We start from the raw sequence: 14,658 nt of genomic DNA, 5'->3' as shown, positions 1-14,658 counted from the left end.
TTTGTTTGTTTCTACCTTATTCCGTTTTTCAGTAATCAACAATAGAAAATGGTTAGTTTCACCTCTGTTTTGAAAAAACATAACGTCTTTAGCACTCCTCCATATGATTTTACTAAACGTTATTTAACGTTTTTGGCAGTCAAAGAGCTAAAAAAAAAATCCTATCTAAAAATTTTATGTATACTATTGGTGGGTGTTATTATTGTTATTATTTTTTGGGTTTGTTATTTAATTCATTTTTTATTCATTTTTTTTTCCAAATTATTGACCAATCTAAAAACATGCCATTTTAGGGGTCTCCTGAAAAGTGATGATTTTGGATGTATAAGGTTTTGGCCCAACACCAGCAAGCTATAATGACCATTCTGCATCAACAATGTATATCTATTCTCTCTGGATGTGCTATCACCACCGCAAACACTGCTGAAACGCAATCATCCTAAATCTGTGACAACCAGTTTTGAAATGCACCCGCTAACTCCCTCCCTCCGTCCTGATTGTATTTTGAGGGATGAAAGTGGCTATGATTAACGGCAATTTGCTGGTGAAAAATGTTCATCTTGCATCCAACTCAGGGAGCACTGATCACATTTAATCATAGCTTTCGCCACATTTTTTTCTGCGTAGATCATTTGCCACAGATGAGTGTGGCTCAGTTACAAATGTAAAAGTTTTCCTGTGAGGTTCCCTTTAAAAAAACGGTTACCAATTTCATTTGACCTTCCTCATTATTGGACAATTGTTTTGTTGTATCACTTTTATGCTGTCTAATGTAATAATGAATCCTGCAGTTTATACATCGGGATTATGAACAGGCATTTCTTGTCAGGACATATCCTCGACCGTAACCTGCAGAAAGTTGTTCAAATCTCATCTCGCCTGCTATCACACAACTTGCTAATATCTATAACAATTCACAACATGCACACTACCATTTGAGTGCATACAGATTCCTTGCTGTCAATAAAATGTGTTTCCGACTTTCATGTATCTGCACACGTAGTCACCTTTAAGCCTTGTATTGGCCTTTCGAGCAAAAGGTCAAGCGAAAAATCTTATGTTTGTACTAAAAAGACCTTATATCTTTGAGTAAACTGACCTTTAAAGTACAGATTCTCACCCTTTCACGATACAAACTTTCATACTCTTCCACAAATAAATATTTTTCCCAACAGATTGAATTAGTGATACTCTGATTCACTGCACTTTTCAATGGGCTAGTCAATCACAGTGCATAAAAAACTGCCATTCACATTCAACAACTTTGATTACATTTTGAGTCTTCAATTAATGCACAAAATGCATGGCTATAGAATGTGGGAGGAGCATGCAAACGCTACACAAATATACATAAACTGAATTTCAAACCTCCAGATTGTGAGACAGACAAACCAACCTACTGTTTTTTATTTTATTTTAACTAATCTGCTTACCACATATACTGTAAAGCCAAGCAAGTGCAATCAGGGGATGTATGGAAAGCTGCTCCTTTGTTTTCCACTCAACACAATTATTCAAACGATGTGGAGAGAACACAAGAGTGAATGTCTCGTGCTAATGATATTGTACTGACTTGACTGCATATGCACAAATGGGTGTACACACACACACGGCAAAAAACAAAAAAAGTAATATTTACTTGAAAAAAAAATCGACCTACCTGTAAGTTAAGTTTTTCACTCAAAAATTCTAAGTACATTTTACAAGGAGAGTTTTCAGTACATTTTATCAGTTTATTTCAAATAATAATAATAATAATAAAAAGCTCCTTTTGGGTTTATGAATGTACCCATAACCTTCAGTTTGGGAGTCAGGCAGTCTACCACCTGAGCCATGCCACTCCAGTCAGTATATTAGTGTCAGGTGGAATCCTTGTACTTTTAAAAGACCTGTTTTTGGTCTCACCAGCAATGTAGTATAGTCTCCCAAGCTGGAGGTCATGAGCTTGTTCCTCAACAATTCAGTAACTTTTTAAAAAATAAACTAATAAAATGTACTCAAAACTCTCCTTGTAAAATGTACTTAGAATTTCTGAGCGAATAAACTTTACTAGGTTTTTCAAGTAAATATTGCTTCTTCTTTTTTTCCCTTTTTTTGTAGTGCACAAAGTTTATCACTTATTAGCCTAGCGCCATATAGCCCCCCCAAAGAATCAGGCTTAGCTAAAAATTTTAATAAAATGTGACAGGAAAAGGGATTTATTTTTCATGAACTGAGGTGGGAACTGGAAAGAAAAGTGTGACAGCTGTGTTGGTTGCAAGGGCGGTACAGCTTTCACAGCCCCAAACAATACTGTACTTTTGGAGTTCATTTGTGGCAATAATTTGCAAGAAGGAGTGATAAACAGCATTTCTAATGGATGGGGAAAGGAGAAAGAGAAAACACACCAACAGGGTTTAATCTGTCACTGGAGATGCTAAATGCTTTGAAGCGCCGTTAAATGAAAAGAGAAAGCTTCAATTAAAAGTGTAAAGAAATGAGATAGTCAAAGGGCTGTGAAAGAGAGAGTGGTGGTGGGGTGGTGGCACGGGGCGGTTAATCATCTCAGAGGGGGATTAGAGGACAGAGAGGTCCCTGGGGTGGGCGTAGTGAGAAAATTAGGTGAAGAAATCAAATAGCTGCAAGGCGGAAGAGCGAAACAAGGATGAGCATAACAAAACAAGACTGGCTGATGAGAGAAGTGCACACGTTTGATGATCATTAATAGCGAGGCTTAATTAGCCTGGGTGGAGACATGAAAACCATACAATTTGGCTGAGCAACAAAAGTGACGCACCCTAAACGGGCTGACATGGGAAATCCCTAAAATCCCTGAATGCTTTGTAATTCTGGTCAGTTTTAATGCCTAATTCCAATTTTGCTTTTTTTTAATATCAATTTGTAAGTGTACCAAATATAAAATAAGTCGCTGACATTTTGTCAACAAATAACTCCAGGTTACAGTTCCATATTGGAGTATTGCAATTTGCAAGGGTGAGTTTTTGCATCCGTTTTTTTGACTCCTAGTCATATTATATGTGCTAGAAAGAAACCCCTCCCACATACATTAAACACATTAAAACACACACATTGTTTAAACTAACTTTTAAATTGTTCCTTATAAGGCCTGTTCACTCTCTTGCTCACAACAATGTTAACTAGCATGTACATGGAACTGCTGTTGGTATCGCTAGCTTGCTAACTGCTCGTCGCAGTCACGCCAAATGACCACCGACACAAATGCAGGCTCTCCAGTTCATTTATCACATCAGGTCCCATCAAGTGTTTTAGCCAAGCCCCCCAAAATCAGGAAAACGTGTATGGTGAAAATGTGCACAATGAGCTAGCTACTAGTTCTCAGCTTTTGCACCTTTTCAACAACTTCAAACATGCATGATATATTTAGAAACAAATCACTTAATTCACAGAACAGAGTGCTTAAATATGATTTAGCATTCAGTTTTGGTTCAATTGGTCAATGGTGTCTATACGATGCGACGTTTTCACCGCGGTGTTGCTCAATCATGAGTGTGCTGTTTGTCAGACAAACACGTGTCTTCTTTGACGCGTTTGTCAATGACAAATCCAATCTATTTGCTTCCACTGCAGTCATGATCAGGACGCAAATGAGCATCTCCAACAACAAGCTGAAATTTATTCGGTCTGCTGCAGGACTCGGACAGTAATCTTCCAGTACCAAAGCCCGAGTTTTTACAGATGTCCGAAAATATACAGTATGCTGATTTCAATAACCCTAAATTTGTGTTTAGCATCCTTCAGTCAGGTAAGAAACCGAGGACTCTGTTATCCAATTTGTAATGATGGTAGTCATGAAGGGTATTATTTGATTACTTTATTAAGTGCAATCTTTGCGTGTTCAAAATAATTGCATTGAGATCTCATATGAAGAAGTTTCCCCTTGCAAGGATTTATTTAAGAGCTCTTAAAGACACAGGAGAATGGCTTACATTCGAAGGTGATGTTTAAGCCTCAAGTGTGTCCTCGCATACAAAACACTCACTCTTTTATACATCAAAAATAAAAGGTTTCTCTTCCCGCCTCTTAGGTTGAACAAAGGATTAGTGATGATAATAGACAGACGTGTTTACTCCAGCGCCCCCTCCCAACTCGGGAAACAGATGTAAGCAGGATTTGACCTTAGACCTTCAGTTTTTACGACCAAATAACTAATGACAAGAGACTCTGACAATATTCTGCAACTTGCACATTCTTATCTCAAGGGCTGGTGAAAACAAGAGGTTTAAATGAAGTTCACAAAATCATTATCACAATGTTATTCATTACAATACATGGTTATATCACAGGGGTGGGCAAACTTTTTGACTTGCGGGCCACAATGGATAAATGTACAACCCAATTTACTTATAGTATGCACTAAGGACTGCGTTTTTCAAATGTGCAAAATCCACTTATTTAAAACAGCTTTTCCAATAGCTTCATTTTTATTGTTTTCGCTCAACTTTTGCTGTGTTTTTATGCTTTGTAAAGTGACCTTGGGTGTTCTGAAAGGTGCTGTTTTTAAATGAAATGTATTATTATTATTATTATAAAATAGCCCTAATCCAGGTAGTACGTTTGCCTCAATGAATATGCAAGATGCGGCATTTACACACTATTTGGCAAAGTGGGAGGAGAAATGTAAATAGATTATAATAGCACATACACTGTGATCTGTCAAACCTGGTGACTGCATCTATTATTAATAGATTTCAATTCAAGGCGTAAAGTTAAAGAATTTTTTTCCATTGGCTCGCCCATTTTTAACCCGGGCCCACAGTACGTGTGACACATGCGGCTGCATGATAGCCGCTGCTGCCTGTCACGCGCTGAGGACAAAGCGCGTACATCCAATCCGTCTCTGACCACTTTTCCATCTCCGTGGGGGACGCATAGCAGACGGTGTTTGTGCAGCAGCTCAAAAAGAAGCCAAAAGCCAACGAGGAAACGCTCATAGAAGTGCTCGACGCACGCCCCGGGGATGTCTTCACCAATAGCAACAGTCTCCTGCATGCGCGCTCCTCACTTCACCCATGACAACATGTAGAAAGACTATCTTCAGCTGTCAAAAGGATCAAAACACGCAACAGTGCCACAATGTTGACTGATAGACTGAACTCTTTGTCCCTGCTTTCTTTCAAAAAAGAATTGACCAATTCTCTGGACTATCAGGACATTATTGCTGTGTTCAACACAAAACCGTGCCGTCTCCTGCTATAAATGTCCAAATCCAATAAGATCCACTGATTGTCACACCCATTTAAGTGGGGCGAAATTTGTTCTCCGCATTTGACCCATCCCCTGAGGGAGCGGTGAGCAGCAACAGCGCCGAACTCAGGAATCATGTGGTAATCTAACCTCCCAATTCCAACCCTTAATGCTGAGTGTCAAGCAGAGTGACAATCGGTCCCATTTTTATAGTCTTTGGTATGACCCGGCCGGGAATTGAACCCACGACCTCCCAGTCTCAGGGCGGACACTCTAACCACTCGGCCACTGAGCTGAACAAAAAAAAAAAGAAAAAAAAATTGAATTTTTTTCTAGCCTTATTGGATAAGTTCGGCGGGCCAGATTGAAACGCATAACGGGCCGTATTTGGCCCGCGGGCCGGGGTTTGCCCACCTCTGTTATATCACATCTATATACCTATAAGTAAATTCAAAAACAGTAAAAATATAAATTGAAAATGTTAAATGTCTTCAGTCATGGATTATCTCTGTGCTAAAATGCAGTGATAGAAAAAAAAGGACAAATGTAGGTAAATAGATGAGCCAAAAATAAAAGAGCAATGACAACCAGGTAATTAGTTTCCGATAGCAACGGTTTGCTTCCAAAATGAGAAGCAGTGATGTCCCAGGGCTTACTTGTGATTTATTTCAAGGTCACATTTTAATTACACCTAATGAGATTGACTGCGCTCTAACAGCTGTGCTCCGGGGTAACCAAACTTTGACAAAATGCTGATCAAATCAAACTTGTTGATTCGCCCATGAGAATGATTCTATGAATTTATGAATGAATAGGGTTAATAAATGAAAGTAGGCGGAAATGAAAATGCTCATGCACGTATTCCCACATAAATATTCACGAACATAATACTTAAATAATTAAAGTTAATGAGATGGACACTCATAACGAAATATTTATGACTTTTTACACGGCTTACAATGAGTGATTCAAATAATCTGCATCTTTAATTTGTTTGTTAATATTACATGCAAATATGTCAAGTGGTCTCTGCACTCGCGTTGCTTTCATTATGTTTGTTTTGCAAATTAATCTCATGAATGTTGAACTTTATTAGACCGTAAATCATAGGAGTAGGAGAATGGGTGTCACATGGGAGGACTGCGCAGTTGGTTCTAAAGTAATAGTTTGAACTATTTTGTTATCTATTGCGGGATCAAAAACAAACACCTTTTTGTTTTATTACTTTTGCTTCTGCCAAATCTGGGTTTATGGGCTTTTGTTACATCGATCACATTTCACTAAATGTACTTACTGAACAATTGTTGTCATTTTTTTTCATGGTGTATTTTTTTTGCATGTGTCTGTGTGTACGTTTGCGTGTTCTCCCTATCAGCATCAGTAGGAATTACTGTTAGCCTTCACTGCGTTCGATCAAGTCATTTGAGGAACAATTATGCAGACATTATGCAATTCAGAGGCGCTTCACTGGAAAATAAATTATCTCTTGGGTTCAAGAAAATAATAGCCTGCTGTATCTATTGACCGTCTACAGATAGGCATCCTGGCTCCTTATCGTTTCTTAACTCTTTCACTGCCATTCACGTTTATAGACGTCAAGTAAAAACCTACGGAGCACTGCCAATGACGTCTAAAGACGTCATCCAATTTATTTTTTATTTTTTTTGAAACGGGTGCGGGCAAGGCTTCCGGAGCTGTGGTGAAAGTTTCCAGCCAGTCTGTTGTGCCTAATGACTATTTTTGGCCCCTAGAGGGCAGCGATGACTCTCGTTTGACAAGATCGGGTGGGCGTCAGTAGAGGCGGAGCTAGAGTGTCGAGCAGGAGATGAGAATGGAAGACAAAGGAAAAATGGCGGCCGGTCACGAGGAGCTTACGCCCGAGCCGTTTTTTTTCAAAGCCCAAAAGCATCGCTGAAAGAGCACATTGTTGACGACGATGATCATCATCGATGATGAAGATGAGGGTGGTGACTCCGTGGTTGGGAAGCATTGACGCGGCAGTAGAAGACGTTAGATGGAGCTAGATGGAGGAGGGAACGGGCAATGGCGAGCGTTTGCAAGCAGCTCTACACTTACAAGACGAAAGGCATCGACCAACGCTAAAATAGTACATTGATGACGACGATGATTATCATTGATGATGATGAAGGTGAATCCGAGCTTGACGGCGAAATTGGAACCGCTGACGCGGCGGCTATGACGGTGTCGTAACGCGGAACGCAACGAAAAACTGTATTTGAAACATCCACATAATTGTAAGTAGTACCACAGTTGCACACATTTGTAAATAGTTTGCGAAATTGTTTTGTCAAATTGTTACACTGTTGAATGGAAATAAACGTATTTTGCAATCAAAAAACACTTTTTCATTGTTGGTGAAAGCGTTTTACAGAAGTAAAGCACTATTTAGGTGTTTGTGGCATCATTCATGGACAAAAAGAAGTGTACAATTCACTAGAGTGCATGAAATAACATCGTTTCACAAAAAGCTCTTTTTCTCCGTTTTTTGTTTCAAAACAGAGAATTTCGGTGAAAGTAACCATTTTCTATTGTTGATTACTGAAGAACGGAATAAGGTAGAAACAAACTTTTTTTTCTGATGAAAGCTGAGAGTCCAATCTTTCATTTGGTAGAATGTGTGTTTCCATAGTCCAAACACAACATTTTCTGTGGACCTTGAAAGATCACTCAAAATGCTTAAATCGGCTGGCAGTGGGGACAACCCGTTTCTAAAAACGTCTGGCAGTGAAAGAGTTAATATAAAAACATTTTCGACTCATCGTTACATCATTATTTCAAATGTCAGATAATGCATAAATGCAAACCTACCGTAGTTTATGCCATTATTATACAGCTGGACCATTATGGGTCTTTATGCAGTCCTATTTCTGTAAATGAATATCAATTGACTTTACCCAGTTCCGCTGAGAGCTCACTGGCTTAGGCTCTCACACTAAGTCAATCTTACCCTCTTCATTTTAGAGTGAATTGTTTCTTTTCCCCTAGACACCTTTGCGTTACAGGTCACAAAAGGAGATTGTGCTGGTAATAATAAAAGATTGAACGCGTGCCACACAAGTTAAGTACTGTTCACTATTGATCCATGTGTGAAGGCCTGTGTCACTGAAGTAGATAACACTACAGACCTCAAGAAGCTCATATATCACCCGCTGTGATAAAAATGGAGGAAACCCACAAAGCACATCCGATGAAGGTCACCTTCATAATACAAGTGCTTAGAAGACCTTGCGTGGGCAAATGCTACTATTAACTTTAGACAAATACATTATCTACTTTCTAAGTTTCTACACTGTCTTTTAATTTTGTAGGAATTAGATTCTACTCTAACTCCCATCAATAAGTCACCATGGAAGTTGTAGTAAAGGAAAAGGTCACTTATATATATACATATATATATATATATATATATATATATATATATGCTGTCAAAGTTAAAGCGTTAACTGATTAATTAATCACAAAAAATTAGCGCATTAATCATGAATTAACGCAGTTTAATCGCACTATTAATTTTGACCAAAGATGATCCTTTAGCGTGACAGCGGATGGCTACATTTAAGGTAGCACAGGTTGTGTTTGAGCAATAAACATAAATACATGCATTAAAGTAAAGCATTTAATAAATGTTTGCATATCACATTTAGAATATTTGTTCATGTCAAACTATTGGGGTCATTTTTTCCCATTTTTAAATTATGCAAGTAATTAACTGATTAGAAAAAAAGGAGGATGAGCGTGTGCAGTGGATCAAAAAATGTTGAATACGTCCTTATAACATTAAATGTCAAAATAATTATTATTAATTAACACATATCCTGGTGCTCTTCAAATTTGGCGGGAAAAAAATGTTGGAAAAAAAAAAGGCTTTTTTGTCAAGTGATTAATGAAAATTTTAAAATGTGATTAATCTGATAAAAAAAATGTCAACGTTTGACAGCTCTCTCTCCCTCTCTATATATATATATATACTGTATATATCTACGACACAGCTTGCAAGGCAGTTAATAGGTCTAGAGATGTTCTAAATATGCAAATAAATTATTTATGACTAAAATAACAGAATTTCTCTTCATGTATGTACAGTATATATTTACTGAACAAGTTCAGTATGGTAATGTTTATTCTAGTGCCACCAGTCCACCACAGTTGCATTGATTTGTGAAAAAGAGGAAAACTGCAAGCCACTGACAGCCTAGTGAAGGCTGAAGACATTTGTGTGTACGTCTTGTATTTACAGAGTGTCTTTGTGTTCAAGCTTATTAAGAAAGAGAGGGCATCAGTCAGTCACAAGAAGGTGACACCTTCATAAGGGGGCGATAAGGTCTTGTCAGGTGGAGTAAAAAGCCAAAGCACTGTCGCAGTGATTTTACAGGGTATACAGTGTGTGTGTATATATATATATATATATATATATATATATATAAATTCTTTACTCACCTGCTCAAATTGAACGTTTTTGTGATCTAAAAATGACACCAACATAGATAATTTCTGAACTTTTTCCACCATTAATGTGACCTATAAGCTGCACAACTTAATTGGAAAAAAAAAGTGATAACGTTTAAAGAGGGCAAGCACGTAGAAAAAAAGTGTGGTTGCACAAGTGTGCACACCCTCATAACTGGGGACGAGGCTGCACTCAGAATTACGGTAACATTATCACATTCAAACTTATGTTAACTGGGAGTCAGCACATACCACCATTTAAAATGCCTCTGTTTAACCCCTAATACAGTTCAATTATTTTAGTATGCTTTTCGTGAATGTTTTATGCTTTCCATCAGAAGCCTGCTGGTTTTAAAATTTTGCAAAAGCCTACTTGAAATTTTCCAGACACATTCAGCAAAAATTGTCCGATGAAACCAAGCTTGTACATGTTGGCCATAAGCCTGAGGGTGTGCACACTTGTGAAAACACATTATCTATCTATTTATTTTTACTTCTCCTCTTTTTTTTATTGATTTAGCTGTACAGGTAAGACAGTAGTAGGTCATATTAACTCTTTCACTGCCAGACGTTTTCAAAAACGGGTTGTCCCCACTGCCAGCCGATTTAAGCATTTTGAGTGATCTTTCAAGGTCCACAGAAAATGTTGTGTTTGGACTATGGAAACACACATACTACCAAATGAAAGATTGGACTCTCAGCTTTCATCAGAAATTTTTTTTGTTTCTACCTTATTCCGTTCTTCAGTAATCAACAATAGAAAATGGTTACTTTCACCGAAATTCTCTCTTTTGAAACAAAAAACGGAGAAAAAGAGCTTTTTGTGAAACGATGTTATTTCATGCACTCTAGTGAATTCTACACTTCTTTTTGTCCATGAATGATGCCACAAACACCTAAATAGTGCTTTACTTCTGTAAAACGCTTTCACCAACAATGAAAAAGTGTTTTTTGATTGCAAAATACGTTTATTTCCATTCAACAGTGTAACAATTTGACAAAACAATTTCGCAAACTATTTACAAATGTGTGCAACTGTGGTACTACTTACAATTATGTGGATGTTTCAAATACAGTGTTTCCTTTTGTAACGCTCTCCTACGTGCAAGGAGACGCCAGGACTCGCACAACAGTTTACTTTCACTTTCACATTGGTCCGTTTTGCGTGCAAACGTTACACTTTCTTGACGGCCTTTTTTTCCGGGGAATTAAAAGCAAGTAGCAGACTGTACACACTTCCTCCGATGAATATGCATTGGACTCGAGGCACTCTCCGTCGTCCGATCGAACGTCCGCCTGTGCGTGCTCGGTTGCGCTCCGCGTTACGACACCGTCATAGCCGCCGCGTCAGCGGTTCCAATTTCGCCGTCAAGCTCGGATTCACCTTCATCATCATCGAGGATGATCACCGTCGTCATCAATGTACTATTTTAGCGTTGGTCGATGCCTTTCGTCTTGTAAGTGTAGAGCTGCTTGCAAACGCTCGCCATTGCCCGTTCCCTCCTCCATCTAGCTCCATCTAACGTCTTCTACTGCCGCGTCAATGCTTCTCAACCACGGAGTCACCACCCTCATCTTCATCATCGATGATGATCATCGTCGTCAACAATGTGCTCTTTCAGCGATGCTTTTGGTCTTTGAAAAAAACGTCTCGGGCGTGAGCTCCTCGCGACCGGCCGCCATTTTTCCTTTGTCTTCCATTCTCATCTCCTGCTCGACGCTCTAGCTCCGCCTCTACTGACGCCCACCCGATCTTGTCAAAAGAGAGTCATCGCTGCCCTCTAGGGGCCAAAAATAGTCATTAGGCACAACAGACAGACTGGAAACTTTCACCAGACATGCGGAAGGGTTTCCTCTACCCGTTTCAAAAACAAATAAAAAAATCATTGGATGATGTCTTTTGACGTCATTGGCAGTGATCCGTAGGTTTTTACTTGACGTCTTTAAATGTCAGTGGCAGTGAAAGTTTTACAATTATTTGTCATGATCTCATTTTTTTGTGTAAACATTTTATTCACATTGTAGTAAAGAGGCATTTCTGTCATCCGAAGTGGGATAATGACATCTCATTTGGTATTTCAAAGACAGCTGAAGACTCAGATGGTGTGCTCAATCCCTGCTGACTTGGCCTCGGGCCATCCGCCCCGCCTTCATCTGCAGCAGCTCCACGATAACGCACAAATAAAATGTTATACTCGTATATACGGTGCTAGCTGCCATCTGTTTTTCTTCCCTAGACTGCTTCAATTCGACTTGACATTTTCATGCTTTTATTCGATAGACCACAACTCAAAACCATTCCTGATTTACTTGTGTTCCTCTATATTTATCACTCCAACTGTCACTAATTAATTTCATTACTCATCACCTCTCATCTCACATTTACTGCTCTGCTCCGTTCCAACAGCGTTGCAAGTGCATTACAGTACGTCACCCATCGCTCTTTGGTGACCTTGATTTTTACCCTATCCTGTGCCTTTCTTTTTTCTCCAACAGCCACAATGGCGATGAACAGCATCCTCAACGCTGACAACATCAAGAAAGCACTAGATGCATTTGCAGGTAAATCACAGAGACGATAGCGATTCAATAAAAAAGTTACACAAATTGGTTTAAAAGGAGGATTTAATTGCATTTTGAAGTTCATTCAAATCAAACTCCGAAGAGAAGGTACCACTGTATGTAGCTGCTACATTGATATAAAAATGCCGAACTATTCCTATTTGGTAATGACATGAAGTTTTTGTGCGGTCTGTGCATCAATGTGTTTGTGTGTGCAGTGGCCGACTCTTTTGACCATAAGAGTTTTTTTGACATGATTGGCCTGAAGAACAAGTCGTCTGATGATGTAAAGAAGGTCTTTAAAGTGCTGGATGCCGACAATAGTGGCTATATAGAAGAGGAGGAGCTCAAGTAAGAGAAACATCAACAACGAAGCCTAAATTACGTCACACCACCAATTTAACACGCCCATTGTCTTATTTTGAATCTGGTCAGATTCGTCTTGAAGGGATTTGCCAAAGATGGGAGGGACCTGACAGATAAGGAAACCAAAACATTTTTACATGCGGCCGACAAGGATGGAGACGGCAAGATTGGAGTTGAAGGTAAACGAGGTCACACAAATACATGATGTCATAAACACAATTGGACTCACCACACAATCTGTTTTAGAAACACTGATTGACGCTGGAGTTCTTTGGGTTTTGGAGAGAGAAAAAAAATCTAATTGGTTAATGGAAATTCAAAATAATCTTTTCCAGTGTCATCAAAACTGTCATGCGTGTCTGCTAATCCTCCAATATGCTGAGGTCTTGTGCTATGTCATGCATAGATATAGTAGTAGTGGTTTGCAGAGATTTTGTGTCAAATTTCCAATTTGTAGGATCTTTGCTTAGGGCAGTAGTCCTGTACCTGGGTTCGATTGAACCCCATGGGCTCAGTGAGTCAGTCTCAGGGGTTCGGCGGAGATCCCTTCATACTAACTATTAGTGTTGTTTTGGCCCCGATACCGATTCCGATGCCCAGCTTTGCAGTATCGGCCAATGCCGATACCATACCGATACCTAAGGTTTTTTTTTTCTCAACATGAAAAAGCTGTCTTGCCATTTTTTCAGAGCATTCAAGGGCCAATAGGATATCTTAGCTCGGCATGCAGTGAACACGTCACACATCAGTGAATGTCGTGCATGAGCAAGACACAAGATGCTGCATCCAAAGTCCTATATTAGCGTCAGAATTAATGGTATCGGCATGTTACCTGCTAGTACTCCCAGATACCGATACCGCTGATTTAATGCAGTATCTGAGCCTCTGCCGATACCAGTATTGGTATCGGAACAACACTACTAACTATGTTGAACAAAAAAAGAAAGTGGTCGGATGAATTTGTGCAATATGAATTCACATGCATAACGGAACGTATGGTGTTCCACAGGGTTCAATTCTGGGGCCTCTGCTGTTTTCAGTGTATCTGCTGCCCCTGTGTTCCATCTTAAGAAAACAGCAGAGATTGTTTTATATGTGTTCTATAAATATAGAGTTGATTTGAATTATGTGAGTCAGCATCCTAACTGCGTGCTTTGTAATGCCATGTTGAGCAATTGTAATCCATCACAACGATCTTTCTAGCAAAACTAAAGGGACACTTCCTTCAGTTGCATGGAGATGTTGAATACAAGAACACAACGCTGTCTGAAAGAGACACATTTGATGAAAAGGCTACTCTACATTTTGTTCACCAATAAACCCTATTTCTGTTTTGAATTTTAAAAAAAAAATCATTTTATTTCTCAATAAAGGTTTGGTGAATGCACATAGGAAACTGGTGGAATTCAGTACCCGCAATAAGGTTTAGAACCACTGCCTACGGGACATTTCAATTGAAAGGCTGTACTGTAGAATGCATTTTTAGAACATGTTGGTGCAATAGCACATTATCTGACTGCATTTTCTCCTTCCCTTATAGAGTTTACCGCCCTTGTGAAAGAATAGTCACCTGCGAAGACTAACCCTAAAAGACCTCCTGACCATGACTGCATCCTAACCCCTTGGCCGCTCATCCTTTTGACTGCACAACAAACCTTCAACACACACATACACACACGCACGCACACATACACACACGCACACACACACACGCATTCATCATTTTTCTACAAACTGTTCTTGTTTGCGCTTATGTATAGATAATAAAAACATTCCCGCAGGACTAGACCTTGCATCATAAAGCAAAGTAGAAATGTGAAAAGATAATAAGCAAGATATTTTCCCTCTGTGCTTCATCCCCTTATTTATATTTTTGGTCATTTTTATTTTGTCAGCCCAGCTCCCTCGTCTCTCCCACATCAACATTCGATTCATGTATCCATCCAAGCACTAATGAGATGTATTATTGTCATGCCATAAAAAGAAAGCGGTTAAGCTGTGAATGAAAATAAATATGAATAAAATGAAGACGATGTGACTTCTCTGTTTGCCTTGGAT

The 14,658-nt window shown here is 39.0% G+C and overlaps 1 protein-coding gene across 1 annotated transcript in view; it reads left to right on the top strand.

Moving 5' to 3' along the window:
* pvalb6 (parvalbumin 6) overlaps positions 1 to 14,638 on the top strand; it is a 49,174-nt gene extending 34,536 nt beyond the window's left edge. Inside the window, exons 2-5 of the mRNA XM_077559209.1 lie at positions 12,169 to 12,234; positions 12,453 to 12,585; positions 12,670 to 12,779; positions 14,141 to 14,638. Of these exons, the coding sequence (XP_077415335.1) occupies positions 12,174 to 12,234; positions 12,453 to 12,585; positions 12,670 to 12,779; positions 14,141 to 14,166 (330 nt within the window). The 5' untranslated portion in view covers positions 12,169 to 12,173 and the 3' untranslated portion in view covers positions 14,167 to 14,638. The remainder of the gene's footprint in view (positions 1 to 12,168; positions 12,235 to 12,452; positions 12,586 to 12,669; positions 12,780 to 14,140) is intronic.
* Positions 14,639 to 14,658: the final 20 nt, after the last annotated feature.

This window comes from Vanacampus margaritifer, chromosome 2, assembly GCF_051991255.1.
Source record: "Vanacampus margaritifer isolate UIUO_Vmar chromosome 2, RoL_Vmar_1.0, whole genome shotgun sequence".
Lineage (NCBI taxonomy): Eukaryota > Metazoa > Chordata > Actinopteri > Syngnathiformes > Syngnathidae > Vanacampus > Vanacampus margaritifer.
This window is presented reverse-complemented; position numbering and strand designations above follow the sequence as displayed.